This window comes from Populus trichocarpa, chromosome 16 (assembly GCF_000002775.5).
Source record: "Populus trichocarpa isolate Nisqually-1 chromosome 16, P.trichocarpa_v4.1, whole genome shotgun sequence".
Taxonomy (NCBI): domain Eukaryota; kingdom Viridiplantae; phylum Streptophyta; class Magnoliopsida; order Malpighiales; family Salicaceae; genus Populus; species Populus trichocarpa.
The window spans coordinates 3,501,270-3,523,218 of record NC_037300.2 but is presented as its reverse complement, the minus strand read 5'-3'; the positions used below and the strand labels follow the sequence as shown (position 1 = coordinate 3,523,218).

General features: G+C 31.3%; 2 protein-coding genes across 4 annotated transcripts; both read right to left on the bottom strand.

The window, feature by feature from the left end:
• Positions 1-4,381: 4,381 nt before the first annotated feature.
• On the bottom strand, positions 4,382-9,606 carry LOC7468968 (protein DETOXIFICATION 42). Of its 3 annotated transcripts, none has more exons than XM_024587052.2 (14): positions 9,537-9,606; positions 9,155-9,244; positions 8,802-8,923; positions 8,297-8,506; positions 8,002-8,177; positions 7,465-7,600; positions 7,253-7,349; positions 7,018-7,118; positions 6,727-6,890; positions 6,084-6,155; positions 5,480-5,596; positions 5,272-5,367; positions 4,923-5,044; positions 4,382-4,817 (listed from the first exon to the last, which is right to left on the bottom strand). In XM_024587052.2, the coding sequence occupies exons 2-14, from the start codon at positions 9,232-9,234 to the stop codon at positions 4,775-4,777; spliced, it is 1,536 nt and encodes a 511-aa protein (XP_024442820.1). In that variant the 5' UTR covers positions 9,235-9,244; positions 9,537-9,606; the 3' UTR covers positions 4,382-4,774. The 3 variants fall into 3 exon arrangements, with proteins under 3 accessions (XP_024442820.1, XP_024442818.1, XP_002322704.3); XM_024587050.2 differs by having other exon boundaries at positions 9,434-9,587; XM_002322668.4 differs by having other exon boundaries at positions 9,454-9,581.
• Positions 9,607-15,038: 5,432 nt separating this feature from the next.
• LOC7484008 (putative pentatricopeptide repeat-containing protein At5g52630) lies at positions 15,039-17,631 on the bottom strand. The gene is made up of 2 exons (XM_002322667.4): positions 15,425-17,631; positions 15,039-15,244 (listed from the first exon to the last, which is right to left on the bottom strand). The coding sequence occupies exon 1, from the start codon at positions 17,542-17,544 to the stop codon at positions 15,661-15,663; it is 1,884 nt and encodes a 627-aa protein (XP_002322703.3). The 5' UTR covers positions 17,545-17,631; the 3' UTR covers positions 15,039-15,244; positions 15,425-15,660.
• Between the last annotated feature and the right edge of the window lie 4,318 nt (positions 17,632-21,949).

Genomic DNA, 21,949 nt, shown 5'->3' with positions numbered 1-21,949 from the left:
GATAAGGAAATTTCGAGGGAATGGTGCCTGGTTCTCCCCCCTTCGGTGCCTGTGTTTGATGAGTAATTTTTCACTGTCTTTTTCAAGTTTTCATCAGCGGAAGCACAAAGGAAAAAAAGAAAATGGGACAATTTGGTGGACAAAATTATAAACGAAGTAGTTAAACGAGAAAGATGAAGAACACTAGGAAAAAAAAGCGTAACATTACAATACGCTGGCAATGGAGGATGGCTTCTTGATTATAAAAATTTTAGCTAGGATTGCTCATGGATATTGTGGGGTTTGAGTTATAATTGTATTCAATTTAATTTTTAGATATTTATAAATTGTAAATTTAAGAGGTTTTTTTAAACTCAAGCGAGATAAATATATTGGCTAGACTAATTTTTTTTTAAGAGTATTATAAATATTCAAGAGTTTGATTTATATTACTAGTTTTTATAAATCTGTATTTAGTGATGGATCTACAACATGGTGCCTGTATTAAATTTAGTTACCTTCTCTTCTTTCTACAAAAGAGATGAATTATTTTTTTGTTACATTAAATAAATTTAATAGAAAGCCAACTAAGAAGAATTTTAAAGTTAAAATATTTCTAAATAAAATAAAAATAAAATCTCAATCTACAAACTATTTGATATAAAAGGAATACATGGTATATGAGTTGGGTCAGATTGAATAAGTTTTAAAAATTTTGATTCGTTATAATATTTATTTTTTAAGTTTTTTTTATCTATTATTATTTATAATATTTATATTATTTGATTTTGACAAGAGTTGAATGAGATAACACAAATATTACAAATAGACCAATTTTTTTGAACATCTCTGCTAATAACAAGTCCCCAAGTGTTCTCGATTCCAATAATACATGATAATCAAACAAATCTAAGTGGTGCTGCATTTTAAAAAAATAAATTAAATGCGAAACTTTAGAATAAACTTTAACATTTTTCAATAAATAATCAATTAAAACAAAACATGCTAATCTTTTTATTAAGTATATTTTTAATAAGAGGAGAAATTCTTTTTAAAAAATCAATACATGAAAAAGTCAAAGTGATAAATATAGAAAGTAACAAATGAAATGAATTAATTTTGAATATGTTATAGTGTAAAAATAAAATTTTAAGATTTAATATGGAAGTTATTTTTTTGCGATACTCAAAAAATAGACTATTTCTGGGCCTGGACTTGAAACATAAGCATTGTATTTAAAACGAGTGACTCTATAATACTTAAATAAATAAATATATAAAATAAAGAATATATAGAGTAATTAGATGTAGAAAAATATGTTAAGTCTTAGAGCCTATTTATTAACTAATGATATAAGATATTTATAAATTTTAGTGACGTGGACTCATCTCAAATGTGAAGAATAATGTTATAATTAATAAGTGAAAATACTAGCGTGCATTATCAGTTATAGAGTATGACATTGTCACTTATGACATATTTGGTGAACATTAGAGACGTCTGAATTGCATGAAAAAATAGTTTGTGTTTGCACTATTGATCACTGGTTAAAAAAATAAGATGTTAATTCTGTGGGGTATAGCTCACTAGTTAGGTTCTAGGTTTACTCTCTAGATGTTATCAGTTCGAGTCTCATGTTAATCAGGACCTGTGAGATTAGTCGAGGTGCACGCAAATTGACCTGAACATCCACATTAATAAAAAAAAATATTACATAAAATTTTGTATTTATAAGGAATTTATAAGAAAATATATCAATTAATTATGAAATATATTATGCACGAAGATGGTGCACGGAACTGTACTGACTTCTCAAAACTACAAAGAAAAAAGAAAAAAAAACAGTGAGACTTGCTGAAGAAGAAGAAAAAAAGTGTGGTGCAGTCCCCGCTTGCTAGCCCAAATGGTGTGACTGAATTCAAGCAGTCACTCTTCATGACTGCATTTTTTAAAAAAATCATGCTATATCAATAACAAAAGCGTGGATCATAACAATTTAGACAATTCACATTGTTCAATAGATACACGGCTGCTAAATTATAGAATGTATATATCTAGAAAATATTATAAGATTAATTTAGTGTTGTAGTTTCTATATTATCTATTGTATATTACTTTATATGTATAAATAGAAAAAATAAACTAATTAATAGATTAAATCTCATATTTCTCTTTAACTCCCAAATATTGCTTTATTTCTATAACTATTTTATGATTTCAATAGACAATCATACTCAAATTTAACTCTCTAATAGTTTTATTTTTTTTATTAACGTGGATGTCTGGATCAGCTTGCGTGCATCTCAACTAATCTTACAGGTCTTAAAGTTAACAATGATGTAAACCTCCAGTGACCATTATATTAACAACCACAAGGCTCGAATCTGAGATTACAGGCAAAACAAATTTTTAGTCCCAAACTCTTATCACTAGATTATCTACTAGATATTTTCAACTTTTTAATAGTTAATAACATTCTAGATAATATTTTTTAGTTAGCGATTTATCAGCACCTTATAATATGAGAAGTCATATTTATAATCCCTATTTACAGTAGTTTGGATATTTGTAACACTCACATTTATATCAATTTTCACAATTATCAACGTCATCTTAGCCATGAGATACATGTCAATTAGAAAGTTGCGTTGTAAAATAAGTGGTTTCAACATGTGTTCGATCGACCCTTTCAATTTTATAATTTTAAATGAATTCATATGACATATTTCATCACTTGACAAGCCTGAATTCATACGACACAAAGCACAGTCATCGCATGCATTTTGAGTATACCCACTTACATATTCAAATTCAAGAGTGGGAGGTGACATGAATTGATTCAGTGGCTCAAATGACTTTGTATCCTCATCTTTCTTTCTTAACTGGAAGATAGAATGCTTCAAATAACAAATTCAAACATCCACCAATAAATATCTGAAAAAGAAAAAGGAAGAATTGCAGTCCTATATCTCATATTAAGCACAGTGCCAAAAGATCAAGAAGAACCAAGGTGGTGGAATATAAATCTCTACTTGTTATTATTTTGTTTGTTTTTTCTTCTGTAGGAAACAGGACTGGGATGCCGATTTTAACCTACAGCGCCGTGACAAGGATTGTTTTCTTATATTATCCACCGTGACGTTCCCCAATTTGACATCTCTCCATAGAATATTATGTGTGTGATCTGTTCTTTCAATGCTCTAAAATGTGCCAGGGCAGTGCTGGAAAGAGAGACGCATTTTAGAGAAGCAGCTTTTATCGCTCCTTCAGGATGCTACTCGATGAACTCGCTGCATCGTGCAGCTCGGAAGGTTTAACCCTGAAATGATTGACTTGTGTCTTTTCTATGGAGACAGCAGATGTGTTACTGATGACTAGCACAGTAAGATGCTTCCACTCCATGTGGCGCTTCTTATGTGTAGTCCGGAAGTGCTCGGTTACTATAAATCATTGCATGGATGCTCTATAGTCTGGGGAGGGCTGCTTTGTTTCATAATTAAAGCAGATGAATTTTGGAGGATGAGAATGTGTTGGAGGACGCCCTATCAATGCTCAGATTAGAGGTGTGTTGTTTGCATGTTTGATGGGGAGAAAACGAAGACAGTTCCTAAGTTTGGAGTATACTGTATGGAAGACGTGCTTGTTGAGGCACTCGACTATTGATTGTATTTATGCTTCTACCTTTTCGATTCTTGTTAACTTTACCTCCTTTTTTCTTCAGGGATCTGGCAGAGTAGTGGGGAGATTGTTTATATGATCTCACCTTGAGTTCTCAAATCAAAGAGTTACTGTTTCTGTTTTTATGTAACAATTTCCCCCTCTTTAGTGTTCTCTGTACATGATTGACAGATGACATTGAGCTATATGTAGAATAATCTCCTAACTCCTTTAGTTTCATTTAAAGTAGAGTAAAACAAACTAGAGACACCACACTCTCGAAACAAAAAGAAGAAAGCTTCCGAGCTCCTTCATCTCCTGCTTGGAATGAAAGCTTTCCTTTCGACATGTTTTGTTTTGTGAGTTATAAATGATCTAGTTCTGATAAATAAAAAAGGCAAAGCCGTTAGCACTTGCTCAGGGTTTTTCATTTCTTGATCCATCCAAAGCTAACCGATAGCTAGAGTGGGAAAACCATGCTTTTAGGACACCAGCAGTGTCCCAACGAGAGACTTAAAACATGGGAAACAAAGGGTACTTAAATTTATCCACTGGGAATTAGATGTATGCCTAACAATTTAAGGCAGACTTTTCGATTCTGAAAATGCCATCTTCAAATCAATATTGACAGAGCAAGCTGCTTCAGATAAAAATAAAAATAAAAAATGAAGGAATTGCATTTATAAAGCACTAATTACAACATGGATAAAACCCAATTATAGATATAATAGACGAGATAATAAGGTTGGATAAAACAAGACATTCATTTTTTATAATGTCAGAAAATCAAGTGGTAATGAATCCATTTCGCTTTAATGTCGAGAAATCAAATGAGAATCATGTAGTTCCTTGATATAGGCAGACAGTACTTCCTTGGCATCGCCATGGCAAAAGGAGCCACAACCTTTTCCTTGTACAACACATGGAAAATGGATACGAAGGAGGAAGTCCATAAACAATGACAAGGTTTTAATTCACACATTGCATTTACATTTATACACCAACCATGGCGGAAGGAAATGAAGAAATGTAGAGCCATCCTCCATAAATACTCATACTTTTAGCTCCTTCTTTCAAGTGCCATGAAAGTGATAAGAATATGAAATAATGTTAATTAGATGAACCGATGGAGAAATAATCAGCTCTTAAGAAACCTCCAAGGCCCCATACCAGTTCCTATCCTGCAGGTGTTGATGTATAAAGTGAAAATGAAGTAAAATGAAAGAAATTGTAGAAAATAACTTATTTGAATATCATATATTTATCATTTCGACATGATTTATCACCTTAAAAAACCAGCTAATGCACGCAAACTCATGAAAGTGGCCAACGCAACCCAGATGCCAACATAACCATGACTTGAGGATAGGGTAAATAAGCAAAGAATGCTTATAATTGCCACCAAAACCTGGGAGGTGCAAGGAGACACAAAGTGAAAAAAGATGATGTCAGAGAATTTAACGTGAAGACTCACATTTACTATTGCCAAAATGCAGATGATAGAGTAAATGAATCCAAACATCCTGGACTTGGAAGGTGGCTGTAAGATTATTAACTTTTTTTTCCCTGATGCTTTCTTATAAGCCAAACTAAGCTTTGAAAAACAAGTAGGGAGAATTGAGAGGCAAAGTATACCATTGAGTAAGCGGAATATGCAAAATCTGACACTCCATAGTTGACTCCATCAAAAACAAAGGCCAAAACATTGATTGGTTGAGTTGCTGCAACAAACTGATGGGAAAAAGTGCGAAAATCTTTATTCACAAAATGATCCAGAATCTATGGAGCAAGAAAGAAAGAAAATACACTACTTTTGTTGACAGAAGAAAGGAAGTGAAGATACCGGGATGCCCACACTAATAAGGTGCAAAACACTGGCGTCTTTTGTAAACAATCTCGAAGCAAACTGTAATCCAACTGAAAGGATGATTGAGAGCACTACACCTAGGACCAAAGCATACTGCAATACCACCACAGACAATATATATATATATATATATATATATATATATATATATATATAAAGTGAAAACAAAATAAGTAGCCATCATATATCTATACTACAAGAAAGAAAAAAATAAAGAAAAATGCCATGCTTCTTTTCTATTTTATTCAGACCAAGTCATCCATTCTTTTTTTTAATTCCTTTTCTATTAGTCTTTTTTTAGATAAGAACTTTTTTTTTTAATTCCTTTTCTATTAGTCTTTTTTTAGATAAGAACTTTTTTAAACTGACCAATTCTTAAAAATGATGGTGGAAGAAGTAGAAGAGAATGAAATATAAATCATAGAGGAATCGATATTATCTGATGGCATGAAAATATATAAATATTTAATGATTAATAATTTAAAATTATAAAATTATTTGTGAGTACTTAATATTAGTTATATATCAGCACTTGATTCATTCCAATAAAACTACTACTTATGTTAAAAAGGAAGCATACCTGTAATACACGAGAAGCTGTGGCTGTGGCTTTGTCATAATCCTTCTTTGCAAATGCACTTGCTAGGATTGCCTGAAAAACATGGGGAATCCATTACCATCTGATCACATGGAGAGACTCAGAATCAAAACACACTTAATACTAAAGCTAGCTCGCTACTCCAAGAAACAAAACTATACATGTACATCCAAAAAGAACCCAAAATTTGAGTAAAAGACTTGGAAGGAAAGGCAATTTAATTATCCCAACTCTCAAGAAGGGTTGTTGATATGGAAACAATTTAAAGTTAGCATGCATTAAGACAATTTGATATACCCTGCTTTCTAGTTCTAGGATACTTTGGAACCAGAAGGCAGAGAGAGCTTATGATAATGCTGGAAGAAGGAAGACTCTTCCCAAAAAATTTCCATTTTTGGCAAGTATCATGTGATTAAACCAAACTTTTAGTCAATATGAAGAAGATTTTTCCCAAGAAAATTTCGAAGAGCTTTGGTTCAAATTTTGGAGATGATGTATATGTATTTCTGGTCATTTAAAACTTCATGCACAGGCGAGTGGGGAGTTGCTTCTTTATCAGTGAATGCAGGTGATGGTGTAATTATCACTGCGGTTATTGCATTTACATACAATTCACATTTCTTACCTGTCCAGCCACAGCCAGACCATCAGCAAGCAAAGAGGTCGCCAACCAAATCTGCAAGGAAACCTGAAATGCAGCCATTGATGTAGATCCGTGCCTTGTAGCCAATGATGCTGCCAGAGTGACACAGGCTGTTGCAGCTATTACTCTTACGAGGAGAAGACACCCTTAATGGAAGCACGGAAAAGTCTAGAATACATCAGTGATGGTAGCCATTAACAGATAAATGCCATAGGAAAGTGAGACAGTTGATATGCACACAGACACACAGGAGAAAAATAAAGAATGCCTCACCATTTTTGAGAAACCGGCCAATTTGGAGGTCTTCCATGCTTGGTGATAGTAGATCAACATGTTTAATTAATTTCCATAACAGTATTATAGAGATTAAGTACCTGTGATAACCATATACAAGTCGTAAATCATGGTGCCCGCACCATACAATTTGCAGACATCAATCTAAGTACAATACGAGATAAGAAACCACAAAAAATGTGTATGCTACTATTAGCAGAAAGATAGAACTTACTGAGAAATGACATGTGCAATGGCTGCACCACTGACATCCATTCGGAATACAAATATAAATATGGGATCTAATACAATGTTTGCCGCATCTCCAATAACTACATAAATATCAACAAGTGAAATATCAAAAATTTTGGACTAGACCATGCATACTATGCTTTGTTAATTCGGCTATCAACACACTAAGGGGAATGCAACAAGAGATCATCTCACCAGTAGCATATAAAGGAGTTTTTGTATCCTTAATTCCTCGAAAAACCCCTTGCATTGCCAAGGAAAGGAGAACAGCAGGAGCACCGAGTGACCTCAATATCAAGTATCGTTCCGCTGGTATTAGCATCGGAGAATCCTGCTGACACAGCATAACTTCCTAAGAAAAAAAAATCTTTATGGGGAATTTGAAGTTCAAACAAGAGAGATTGCTGGGTAAATCACTTCCCACTGTTTGATGAAGTGGTGAGAAACAACTTGCATATAATTGCTTTGTTAACTTTCATGGTGGTAGCAGATATATTTAAGCAATTTCTCCATATAACAAACTTAATACCAGCATCATATTTAAGCAATTTCTCCATATATTTTAGCAATTTCTCTAACTAGCATCATATCAACTCACCAACAAGATAATAAGAAAGTAAACAATCATCAAGAGACCAATATGGATTGTCAAGTTGCTGCAAAGACTAGAAGGTGCAAAAGAAATGGGGAATAATAACCAAACATTCAAATCACTCAAGCTAGTGCACTTACATAATTTACACCCATGTAGCTCAAGATTGGTTTAGCAGAAAAGGTGAGGAATAAAGTTTGGATTATGCCAAGAACACAACCAACGAGCAAAGCAGAAGAAGCAGATGGAATATGCCTTCTCTCATATTCCCTTTTGGTGTAATTACTGCTCACGGATGATGATTTGTATGTGGACTCTGCTCAGAGAAGAACAGAGAAACAGAACATCTTACACAGGTTAGGATTATTCAAAAAATCATAGAAAAGTTAAGTAGAGACCACGAATCATCTTGGCAAAACAATAGCAGAAGTATACCAGCTTGAGGTAACAGCTCTTCCATTTCTTTATTGACAGCAAAACCACCTTGAAGTTTTGCATCTTCATGGTCTTCAGTAGTCAATCCTCCAGTAGCATCTTCCTCAGCAACAAAAGAAGTTGTGATACTAACAAGTGGGAATATGGCAATCTTGGACACTTGATTGAAAACAGCAATAGAAACCCCAACAGCAGCAAGCTCCACAGGGCCTGTGCAAAAGAACATGAAAACTGAAACTAAGTACTATACCTTGTGCTTGTTATGCTGGTAGTAGTTATCACTATTTCAATTGAAATAGATATCAATTCAATTTAGCAAGCATGTGAATCATCTTGCTAGTTACAACATCAAACACAATATGTTGATATTCTTCATAGTTTTGTTGTGGTATTCAACCATCATCATTTAAAAAAGAAACAAATAAAAATTCCCATAATGTGATATCTATTATATACATGCAGCTGTCTTCTCCAAAAAAAAAAAGAAGAAGTTGCAAGCACAAACCTATATGGCCAATGAATGCTGTGTCAATTAAAGAAGCAATAGGGTCTGCTGCTAAAGCAAGTGCTGCAGGAATTGCAATTTGTGCTATTTCCAGCCCCAACTCATCCTTCCTGAAAACACTCCTGGCCAAACAATTAGGGAATAAAATGTTAGATTTTATCAAATCATCGTTAACCTTTCATAAGGTAACAATTAATCTCGAAAACCAGAAAGAAACTGATCTCCTGAAAACAAAGAAAAAAAACATTTATCAACAACGAACAAAGTCCATATCGGCTTTATTTTATACATGGATGTTGTTGACGTCCATTGGTAACCAAAAGGAACTAAACTAATAGTTTCAGAAACAATACCTTGCGTCCTTGAAGAACACAAAGAGAGGCATCTTGGCCATGTTTCTCCATAGATAAAGAACAGCATCAGCGGCGAACATTGGCTATAATCTTACATAACCAACAGATGGAGTCAATATTACTAGTCCTTTATCAGAGAGCTCCAAATTATGAAAAAAAATCAAACTCAACAACCCTCAACATCAAATACACGATAATCAAATAACCAAGAAGTTCAAGTATATCAAAGAACTGTTCGTCAAACAAGTTGACAAGGAAAAAAATGAAAGCAGAAAGAACCTGGAAAAAAGAAAACGCACCCAGCCTATGAATCAAGGTTAACAGAGAGTTAGTGGGCAAAAATTGATAAGAGAAATACGAGTTCTTGGAGTGCTGAACTAACCATGTTTAACCCAGGACAGGAAGGCGGAGCTCGCATATACCTCCCTCAGTTATGTTAAGCCTCATGATATTGAAATACTATAAAATATGCATTAAAAAGTGCCTTGTTGCTTTAACTTAATATGTCACTGTCACGAACCGATCCCCGACCAATAACCGGCATATATGTAAGGTCTCTCTCCATGTTCTTTACCAATACAAACTCAAACATATATATAAACGTTTCCCTTTAACTCAACTAGAGTTATATGCAGTATTTGATAGCATAATTAACTTCATAATACAAATCAATTATTATAATATAATTCAATAAAAACACTAACTAGATATAATAAAATAATATTAATTACAAATAAAAAAACAAGTTGTAAAAGTTCAACAAAAATAATCTATTAACAAAGCTATAAATTTGAAAAGAATAAATAATAAAAGAACGAGTTCAACAACTTAATGAATGCATAACATTCAATATACACCTACAATGTAATACAATAATGAGAATATATACAAGATTGGTTTTATGTTTTTACAAGAGAGTTTCACAAGCAAGCCATAACAAGAATATAAAAAGGTAAAACTCGTTAAAAAATCAAAATGCAGTGAGCATAACACTTCAAACAATGAGATGATCAGTCACTAAATATTGGTGACTCTCCCAACTAACTAGTATTAAGAACTACGACGTGCACAAAAACTAAAACTATTCTTTTAGTATGAGTATTATAACTGACTGATATATCATAGGGTCATAATCAAACAAACAAAATCATAGCCTAGTGGAACCACGTGGTGTGTGTGTGTGTCTATGTGTCTATATATATATATATATATATATATATATATATGTGTGTGTGTGTGTGTGTGTGTGACTTGTGCTTCATTGCAGGACATATATTTTTATTTTCTATAAAAAAATTATATATGCAGGTTTTTTCAACACATCTCTGTAGTTTAAAAAATTAAGTTCAAATAATTTTTTTTATGCATATATGTGATTGAATAAATTGAAAACTATGTGTGCAAATAAATAAATAAAAAGTTATTAATGATACTTGAAAATAGAACTTGAAAAATCAAGAGACAAGTATAAATCAAGATATTTAATCTTGAAAGACGGGATATTTATCCGGTTGTGTTTGCTAAATTTATTTATTAAAATAATTTTTTTATTTAAGCAAATGATAATAGAAATAGAGACACAAATTAAATTGATCGAATAAAATAAAAGAGGAAAAAAATCATACAAGGCTGCATATATTAGAAATATTATCTGAAAATATTTTTTTTCAAAAATAAAGTTCATTCATACAAAAGATAAAAAAAAAATATAGATGAATAGAAACACTCTTCAAATTTAAATGCATAACTAAAAGAATTAATCGTCATTTAAAAAAGACTCTCCAAACAAAATGACAGAGAGAAGGGGTACTAATTTAAATATAAATCTAAAAAATAGATAAAAAACCATAAAAAAATCAATAATTTAAAAAAATCAGAAAAATAAATTAGAGAAAAAAACAAAAGTTAGGCATTGCTGCCAGGCCTGCTAATTTGCCCTATTTTGTCAGGGCCCGCGTGATTGAACCCTTAATTTTTTGTTGTTTGCAACTGGGGAAGACAACATGTCATCTGCCCCAATTTTTTTTAAAAAAAAATCAGACGATGCGTCGTCTGAATAACCCAGATTCTAGCACCTGTGGTGGCCAGAAAATCGGTGTTTAAGTTTTTTTACCCAAAAACCTTTTTTTCAACTTATTTTGACCCAAAACACCTATAAAATATCATAGAAACTACAATAAACCTATATATGGCCTCAAAAAAACCAAAATCAACTCGAATCCAAAAATCAACTCGACCCAAATCTATTTTTTCACGAACTTTAAAGGTAGAAAAACACCTAATATAAACTCTCTTTATCAAATGGAACCATTTGACACAAATATAATTCATTTTGATGGTCTAAATCGGTGTCAACGACACTTTTCTTTCTCTACCGTCGGAATCCACTGACCTCTTTCTCTCCTCTCTCAACTAGGGACTAAAAATAACAGAAACAAATTGTTGCATCAAAATTGAATTGGAAAATTATTAAGATACAAAAATAGTAAAATTTGCATGATTTTTAAAGTTCAAGGACCAAAGTGTATCTTTTACGAAACTTATGGCATGCCACCCATGTTTGACGTCTTTTTTATTTCAGTCCTTTTTTTTTCAATCCTACCTTTTTATAAAAAATCAAAATTAATTAGTTTTTAATTATAACTAAATCGTTAAATAAAAAAATTTGAAGATGAAATTAAAAAAATATAAAATTTTACATAACCCATTCATAATAATAATAAAACGTGAAAAAATGAACAATGAAATCTTGCTCGGTTAAAAAAAAGCTTAAGCTTTTTAGAATAATACTTTGTATGGAAAACTCTACTTCTATTGTACCTACATAATTAAAAAGCTACGAGTAACAAAACTAGTCGCCGGAGTCAAATTTTCAAATAAGCAAGGGCAGGTTTGAAAGAGTTGGCTCTCCACTATAAATAATAATATTTTCAACATCGGTATTATGAGGTATGTCCCTTTTGAATTTTGATCATTATGTGGATGTAATTGAGATCAAAAGATCTACTACCTACTACCTAGGTTGTCTTTCAATATTGTGATTTGATCTTCTTTTAAAAGTAGTATCTTCATTTAGTGTTTGCTAGGTTACTTCCTGCTAAGTTTTTGAAGGTAAGAAATAATATTCTAATTATTATTTTTTGACATTATTATGAAACCAGTTTAACGGGTTAAATTTAAAAACTTCTGACTGATTTGTTATCTAATCTAGATTTTAAATTAAATTATATGAAAGTGGCTTTAATATCATCTAGATTTAAAAAAAACAAATATAGATTGACTTAAAAAATATTCAAAGTAAGATTTTAAAAAAATATATTAAAATGATAACATATTAGATCAACTTAGGTAATCCAATGTTAACTCACCAAACTAGTTACCTCAGTCAGGTTATGAGTTTCATTGAGTTTAATAACATTTTTGTTATTTAGTTATATGATAAAAAATATTAAAATAAATTAAAAATCAATAAAATATTAAAGAATAAAACTAAAAAAAATAATAAAAAATCAATGTAAAAAAAAAAAGACCAAACCAAGCTCAAGGGCCTAGGTGGACTAGCATGTCTGGACCTTAAGGAAAGCCCGAGAGCTTGGTTATGGGGCAGTCCCACTCATTTGAGCTATTTTTATTTTTTTCTACCTCTTTATTTTTGAAAAAAAAAAACATCCCAAAATTTGGCCATCAATGTAGAAGCTAGAAGATTAGGGGTGTGGTTTTTTAGGTTGAAAATAAAAACACCTCAAAACATCATAAAAATCAATATAAATTACTTAACAACCCAAAATGACTTAATAAAATGAAAATCAATCGAATTTAAAAAAATCAAAATCGAACTTGATCTGTCATCCTCGACATGTTTAGAGGGAAAACAATTGTCATGGAACTCTTGTCATTGAATAGAACTCTGTTTTACAAAACTTAACTATTTTAGTTGTTAAACCAACTAAGGAGTTACATAGAGTTTCGCAGCATATACTCTTGACACACAAGTGGAATGTGAAGAGAATTTTAAAGAAGAATTGTTCGCTGGAGAGTTGGAGAGCCTGTAAATTCCTAAGGGAGTTCCTGTGTTAACTGTTAGCAACTGAATATTCTAGTTAGGATGATAATAGTTTAAAAATCATTAAATGTTTTGACAAGCTACTATGATAGAAGACAAAACAGAGTGTTTGTCTTAACAATTAAGGTAATATAGTTACAAAAGATTTGTAATAAGAAATGCTTCTATTGTAATCTTCTAAACTAGTGAAAGTTGTCTATCTTGAGTTTGGCTACTCTAGAAAGTTTTTTTAATCTTTTAAAGAGTTCTTCAAAAAGTTTTTTCTTTGTAACTAAATAACTTATTTATTTAAGTTTTTCGTATTTATATTTATTTGGCTGCTAATTAATATTTGAAAAGTGTTATCACATTACCTTTTAATATATAAAAAATAGAAACGAGATTGTCACTTGCATGAGATATGAATTCAAGCAATGTTCTTGGATGAATGAATTGTGTTTCTTTCTTTAAATGCATAGATATTATGAATTATGTGGTGCGTTTCTTTTCAAATACAATAAAAAAAAAATTATCAATGATGTCCAAAAATTAAATGACGAAATGTGATTTGTATTTATGGAATTATGGATAACATTATTGTAATTATAGATTATAAATGACAATTTATTATTTTAAGGCTTTTTAGTCATTAAAATAAATATAATAGTAAATCTGTAAATAAAAAAAATTATTAATTTTTTTTCTAGAAAATATTAAGTGTTAATGCATGTATAAAACTTAAAAATAAAATGTAATTTCTCAAATTACAATAAAAAAAAATACAAGATCAAACCTAAACAGATTTTTTATTTTATTAATGTGAATTTCCAAATCAATTTATGCACATATCAACTAACTTCACGGCTCAAAACGTTTTTATAATTACTCGAAGCAGGTATAGAAAGAATCATGTTCGTTATGGATTCCTGGCTGTAGCGAGAAAAGATAAGGAATCATTCGTTTTCGTACCAAGTTTACCATGTCTTGTCTCGATTCCAACTCACCACTAAAGCCATTAATATAACCAAATTTGTTTAATCTGATCGAGTCAATATTTTATAAAAAATTATAAAGAAATAATATAATTAGAATAAAAATAATTATTAAGTGATTCATGAGCTTACCTAATTAGATCCTTTTCTTAATCAATTCTTGGATTGGATTTGACAACCATGTATGTATTTGAGGTAACGTTTCTAGTTACTTTTACATTTTGACTTCGATTCCCTTTACAATTTTTCTTGTTCTTGTTTCTTTAGAAATTTAATCACATCATTTTATTTTTTAAAAATTCTTAAACAGTATTATTTTAGAATACACTTAGATCAACTCAACCTATCTAATTCAGGTTGGGTCAAATCATGAACCTTAAACCGGGTTAGATCCCGAGCCTTGAGCTAGGTATAACTGTGTTATAATCAATAATAATTTTCTTACTTTTTAGGGACAACAATTGTAACTATTGCTATTTAAAAATAAATAGTTATTATTCTAAAAAATCAGTAAAAAGATATTTTAGATAATGGTATGAGATTATATAATTCCAAAATCTATTTTAAAAAAAGGCTAACATCAAGTATGATTATAATTATATAATTCAATGTAATTAGTAATGTACTTCAAATTTATATATTTAAAATACTTAATGTAATGAAACTGACTAAGAATTATGTAACTTCAAAGTTAATCCGTAGTACAAAAATTAAGGAATCTATAGTTTTTAGTTACACTCGGATATAAAATTCCAAATTCCTTGCAATTGGTTCATTTTATAGGATATCTTCCCTTCACAGCATAAATAATTTAGTTTCTTAGATTGCATTTCATTAGTATCACAAGATAAAAGAGATAAATACAGATTTTATTTGGGAAATAAAAATAAATCTATTTCTGGAATTGTTTGAGATATATACAAGAAAACCTATCTTCTCTGTTCCAATCATTTCCATCTCTTTTCATCTCGAATCAGTAACGAACACTGTCTAAATAGACAACAAAGCAGTGCCGCATTGCTTCTGCTTGTACCATCACACACCAGTGGATCACCCCTAGACAGTCAGTTTCGGAAATAAATAAGAAAAACCCGTAAAGCTAACAGGTTGCACTACTCAAGAAAAATGCGCACACAAGCAAGGAAAAACAGAATTTTCCACAAGATTAATAACTTATATTTTAAATTAGAATCCTGCCTCAAAAAAGATGAACATAAACGAACATAATAGAAATACCTGGTAGGATGAGGAATCAGAAACGTAACACCTCTTTTCAATCGCTTAATAAACCAGAGTTCCTGCTCCTCGACTCCAAGCCCGCAGACTAGGTTAATGACAGAAAAAGGGCTTCCTCCTGCCAAAAGGAGCACCTTTAGGTGCCTTTTATGTATCTTCACCTTGTTTTGTTGTCTTCCAAATGGTTACATGTGAAATACATTCTAGTAAGGCCAAACGAATCTCTTACAATTCAGTCACCAATAGTCAGCACAAGAGCATTTTCCATCTTCAAAACGATGGAACCGGTTGTTATCTCTCACAATGATTACTCTCCCAGAGAGTTTGGAAATAAACTTGATTGCATTATGACAATCACCGCAAACTCGCAAGTTCTTCATAATCCTGATTGGCCTGCCAAGTGGGATGGAAATGAGCCCAAATGCAATGGCCAGTCTTTCACTATGGTACCTAATGGTCTGGTTTTTCTCTTCACTACCCACCTCTCGCAGCACAAAACTTGTGTCTGCAACATAACCAGCTCTCTCCATTTCCTCTCCCAAGTCCTCCAATTTCTGGTAAATTTCTTTCATTCTGACATGAAACCTATCCCCTGCTGCAAATTTGTGAACTCTATTTCCCTCCTCGATCCAACTCAATCCAGTTTCCTTCTTCACCCCTCGGTCCCTAAGCATCTTTCTAGCTTTGGCTGCATCCTCATACCTTCCAGCAGCTGCATAAGCATTCGATAACATCACATGCAAACCTGAACTTACAGCACCCAACTCAAAGACTTTATCAGCTGCAAAGGCTGCCAAGTCAGTGTTCCCATGAATGCGACACCCTGTTATGAAAGCTCCCCACACAGATTCTGTTGGTTCTGTAGGCATTCCCTTGATAACCGAAAGTGCTTCCTGCAATTTTCCAGCACGGCCAAGTAAGTCCACCATAGAAGCATAATGTTGGGTCCCTGGCTCAATCTCATACTTCTTCATGAGTGCAAAATATTTCTTTCCTTCTTCAACTAACCCTGCATGGCTACAAGCGTAAAGCACACATAAAAAGGTAATAAAATTTGGTCTCATCCCAGCATTTTCCATCTTCGTAAACAAATCAAATGCTTCCTTCGTATGTGCATGTTGAGCACAAGCGATCAGCATAGCATTCCACATTCCAAGATTCTTAATAGGCACCTCATCAAAAACCCTATAAGCTCCTTCAATAAGACCACACTTCGAATACAAGGAAATCAAAGAACTACCTACGAAACCCGACAAATCATAACTCGTTTTGAAACACAACCCATGTATTTGCTTCCCAAGTTCAAGCAATGTAGCACTACCACACACCCTAATTACACTTGAAAGCGTAAAATCATTCACATCTAAACCTTCTAATAAAGCCTCTTTAAACAACCTCATAGCCTCCTCATGTTCACCCAATTGAGTATACCCATAAATCATCCCACTCCAAGAAACCACATTCCTATGCGGCATTTCATCAAACACATTCCTCGCTTCCTTAATATCCCCACACTTGGCATACATATCAACCAAAGAACTCCCAACAAACACATCAACATCATACCCAGTTTTAATAACCAGACAATGCACAGATTTCCCAACATCACATCTCCCCAAAATCGCACACGCTTTAGTAGCACTGGGAAAGATATGATCATCAGGGCATAGATTTTCGCCAATCATCCGACAAAAGTACTGAATGGCAAGCACCGGTTCCTCATTCTGTGCAAATGAGGATATAACAGAGCTCCAAGTAGTCGATGATTTTCTTTCACTCTCTTCGAAAACTTGGCTGGAAAGAAGGGGCAGCTGTGTCTTCGAATAAAAGTTGATAAGGTAATGGCAAACGAGAGGGATTACTTGTAGGCCAGATTTTATTATATGGGCATGAATTTGTTGGCCCTTTAACAGAGACCTTGAGCGAGTTTGTGACAAAAGGAGGTCACATATGTGCCCATACTTCTTTTCAGAACAAAATCGGTTTGGTGGATTTTGTGGGGTTATGGTGCCTTCTTGAGACAAAGATTGGGTTTTTATTATTGGATTTTGGTGCTGGGATTTTGTTAAGATATTTTGTAAGGGCACATACAGTGGTCTTTTAGGGGCATGCTGAAGCATCGGAGAGGGAGGGAGGGAGGGTTCGTTACTCTGCCCCTGGGTTTCAAACTTGGTTTTTGTAAGTTTATATGGTAGTCAGGTGCAGGTTGGCGGGAGAGAGGACAGCAACATGAAGGGAATGTGATGAGATTAGGGACAGGGCATTTATCTTAGTTCTGAAAATATTATAGTTATTTTTTAAAGTTTTTTTTGTTTTTAATATATTAAAATAATATTTTTTTAATTTTTAAAAATTAATTTTAATATCAGTATATTAAAATGATTTAAAAATATATTAATTTGAAAAAAAAAATTAGATTTTTTTTAAAAGTATTTTTAAAACATAAAAATAAATAAGTTATTAATATTAAGAATGTCCACTCTCGCTGAAATTTAATTTTGTTTACTCCTCAAAATGTTACAGAGTCGAAAATGCATCCTTGTAACTTTGGACTTGTTGTAACTTTGGACTTGAGCCTATCTTAGTCAATGCTTTCTTTTCCTATATAGTCAATTGATAAACATGTTAATCCACGTATTAAAAAATAAATAAATTTTATTGATTTTATTTTATATATTATCTCTATTCTAATCACATTTATTTTATTTCTTCAAATATCTTAAGAAAATAGATAAATATTTTGAAAAAAATAGTTTTAACATTAAACTTCTTCTTTTTTGTAATTGTAAATAAAAGGGGTTGGCATCTAATTTACTTTTGTTCTATTTTTAGAAATTAAATTCTGTTTGAGATTTAATTTTTTTACATTTAAAATGATTTCAAACATTAAATTTCATTAAAATCTCTTAATTAAATTTAATTTAGAGGGTTACACTATTCATAAAATCATTTTTTAAAATTATTTTGAAGTTTATGACATCATATTGAAGCATTGAAGTCTATTGAATCTTTAAAAGCATGAACTCTGTGCGCGCGTGTGAGATGGTGGTGGTGGTGAATAAATTTATATTTCTTTGATACTTTATTATATTAATCTAAGTAGAGTTATTTATTTCCAACTTTTACGGATTTGTCTATCTTGTTTACATAAGCATGATAGTGTTTTTATATTAAAAAAAATATTATTGGTGATGGTATACAAATTTTAAGAAAATAAAGGCCCAAAAAACAATATCATCGCCGCTTGGGCTCTAGCTTAAAAGGCTACAGCCAGCCTGGCCCGAATATATCTCCTTTTTTAATATCGATGTTTAAGATCATTTTTAATAAAAAATGCTATTTTAAAAAGGTAAATTAATAAAATAATACCATGTTTAAGTAATTTTCTACTAAAATTGATTTCAATTAATTAAATAGATTAAACTGATGTGATTTACTAATTGAATTCTTCTGTTTGAAATAAGTTTTAGAATTGAAAATCTTATTCATTTCAGTCAATGAAAATACATCATTTATTCAAATTATATATTATTGTATCTAAATTTATCATTTTCTCAAATCTTAAATCTCTATGTATCTTAGATGATGCTCCGCACTCAGGGTGTTTGACAGATCTTAAACTTGTATATATATGTAGTGTTTTTTAAAAGTGATTTTAGCATAAAATATTGAATTGATGTTTTTTTAGTATTTATTTTTATGATTTTGATATAATAATGTTAAAAATAAAAAAAATAAAAAAAAATTATTTTAATATATTTTTAAATAAAAATATTATTTTAAAAAACACCCCGCATCACAAACACCCGCAGGCAAACTCTACTTCTATCTGGATTATATTTGTTATTCAAACTTTATACAAACCATCATCTAATCTTCCACCTACTAATAAACCTCCAACCAACTTTTCATTATATTTTTTTCGTTTATGAGAAGCTACCACTGCCTTTGTCGTTAACAATAAGCCATTTATCTTGTGACAAATCCAACCCAAAATCACGACTCCCACCAACAAAATCAGCTCAAAATTGATTCATTTCAACTCTCTCTCTACCCCTCCGCTAGCGAATCATATACCAATTTTCTTCGACTTGTTTTAAGAGGTTGATGAGTTATATTATGAGTATACAGTAATAAATTTTGGAGATGAAATGCTGTTTTTGATACAAGATCATTGTTCAAGCAAAAAAAACATTTTACAAGAATACGAAGAAATAATTAATTAGAAAAAAATATTTTGCAATCCATTTTAAACCAAAAACACCTTAGAAATATCTTTAAATCAATCTCTCAAGTCAAAACATTCTAAATTGATCCAAAAACACTAAATTAAATTAGCCAAAAGCTTTCTCTTTCGATCTCGATCTATTTTTTCAAGCAATATGAAGACCGAAAATCATCATGATCGAACTTTTTTTATCAAATGGGATTTTTCGATATCAAACTTGATTATTTTGACTGCTGCAATCATGACAATCAATAACTTTCTCTTTCCTTATTATTTTCAGGTGAGTTTTCTGTTATTTTTTAACTCAATGAGTGAAATGCAACGAAAATGAGCTTTTAGATTAGAATGAAAACTATTACTGTCTTTAGGTTAACCATATATTTTCTCCATTTTTATATTTTAGCCCTCAATTTTTTAATTTGGCATAAATACTATAATTTGAAGTCTAATTTCATCTAATTAGGTTATAGAATGATGTAATTAAAAAAAAAGTTTAAAATAAAAAATTGAGGTGATTCACTCTTCATAATAAAAAAATAAAAATGAACTGAACATATATTATTTAGTTGTTTTTGTTAACAAGGAGAGATGAATACTATGTGTTACTGTGTTTTTCATTTCTTAAAAAAAAGGGATCTTAAAAACTGATTTTTTAGTATTTACAAGAGAAATGAGGAGATGATAATAAAGGTTAGATTAATAAATTTATGCTAAAGAGGTGTAAGGAAGTACAAAAGCAATTGAACTCTATTGAAAAAAAAAAGGTGGACTTATTAAGAAAAACAATTTTGTGGAATTGATTAGTTTTTTGTTCTTATTAAAATAAATTTAATTTATTTTCTTTTTTTTTTTAATTTTTAACAACACCCCTATTGTTTATTGTATTTTATTCCATTGTGTATTTAATTATTTTTGAAGTTCCTCCTAATGAGAAATGTGCTGGGGACACCTGTTTTATGGGTGCAAACTTGATTGCAGACAATTGAAAGTCAACCGGGCTGATAAGAAAAAAACTAATCAACTAAGTTAAGAGAGTAACATTTTATTTTCTCCTCATTAAAGGTTTTTTTTTCTTTTGTTTGGAAGAGAAATATGCTCATCCATGAGTTGGGGTAAGCAAAAAAATCAAAATACCGAGTAAATTGAGAAAACCTGAAAAAAATAACCGAAAAAACCCAACTGTGAAAAAACCAATTAAAATTTTGAAAAAACCGACCGGTTCGGTTTCGGTTTTATAAGTTTGAAACCGAAAAAACCGAACTGAACCCAAACAAAAAAAAACCAGAAAAAACCAAGTCAAACCGAAAAAACCGATCCAAAACCGAGCCAAACCGGTTTGAACCGGTTTTTGTCAAAAAAACCGAACCGACCCAAACCAAAACTAGTTGGTTTGAACCGGTTTCGGTTCGGTTTTTTTTTTTAAATTCAGTTTGATAATTTTTTTAAATAAAAACCAAACCAAATAGAAAATGATCACCCTTAATTCATGTCAAGGAACCTATGTTTTGAGCCATCATCTGTTTTCAGGGAGTGTTTAAATTGTTTTTTAATATATCTTTCAAGTTAATTTTTGTTTAAGAAATATTAAATTAATATTTTTTTAATAATTTTGATGTCCCAACATAACAAATAAAAAAAAATTAAAATACTTTTAATTAAAAAATACTTTTATAAAAACACTCTACCCCACATTATTAAATACATATATAATTTGACAATAACATCTGTCCCAACAGAGACCATAATTTTACGAAAAAGTACGGAGAATTACTTGAAAGTTGAAATAAATTAGAACAGTACAGGAGGTACTATTCATGAATTATTTTTCTTTGCTTTGGATGTTAAATTTTATCTTTATAATTGGAGGGTAATATCAACTTAACATAAATTTTACAAAAGTAAATTTTAACTAGGCCTAGTTAAATATAACCTAACCTAACCTTCAAAGTATTTCTTTTTCTCTCACTTCCTTTTGTCTCAAAATACATATTAAATCATCTTTATTTCTCTTCACCGATCATTAATAATAATCTAATTATTTTTTTCTATTTTCAGTGATATTTTACTCTTCAATTTATTAACACACAAAACATCCTCAAATATCAGTATTTACATCCTAAAAAACTGCTCTTATTTTCACTACTCATGATGTAATAATTCACCTTTTATTTTTTAATCCCGTACCGAATTTCACCTAAAGTTTAATATTCCAATGCTCCTGTGACACCAAAAACCACTGGCTCCGCCTAGGCCCCGCCCCCAGGAATCTAACCCCTCCAATGGGCACGAAGAAGTTG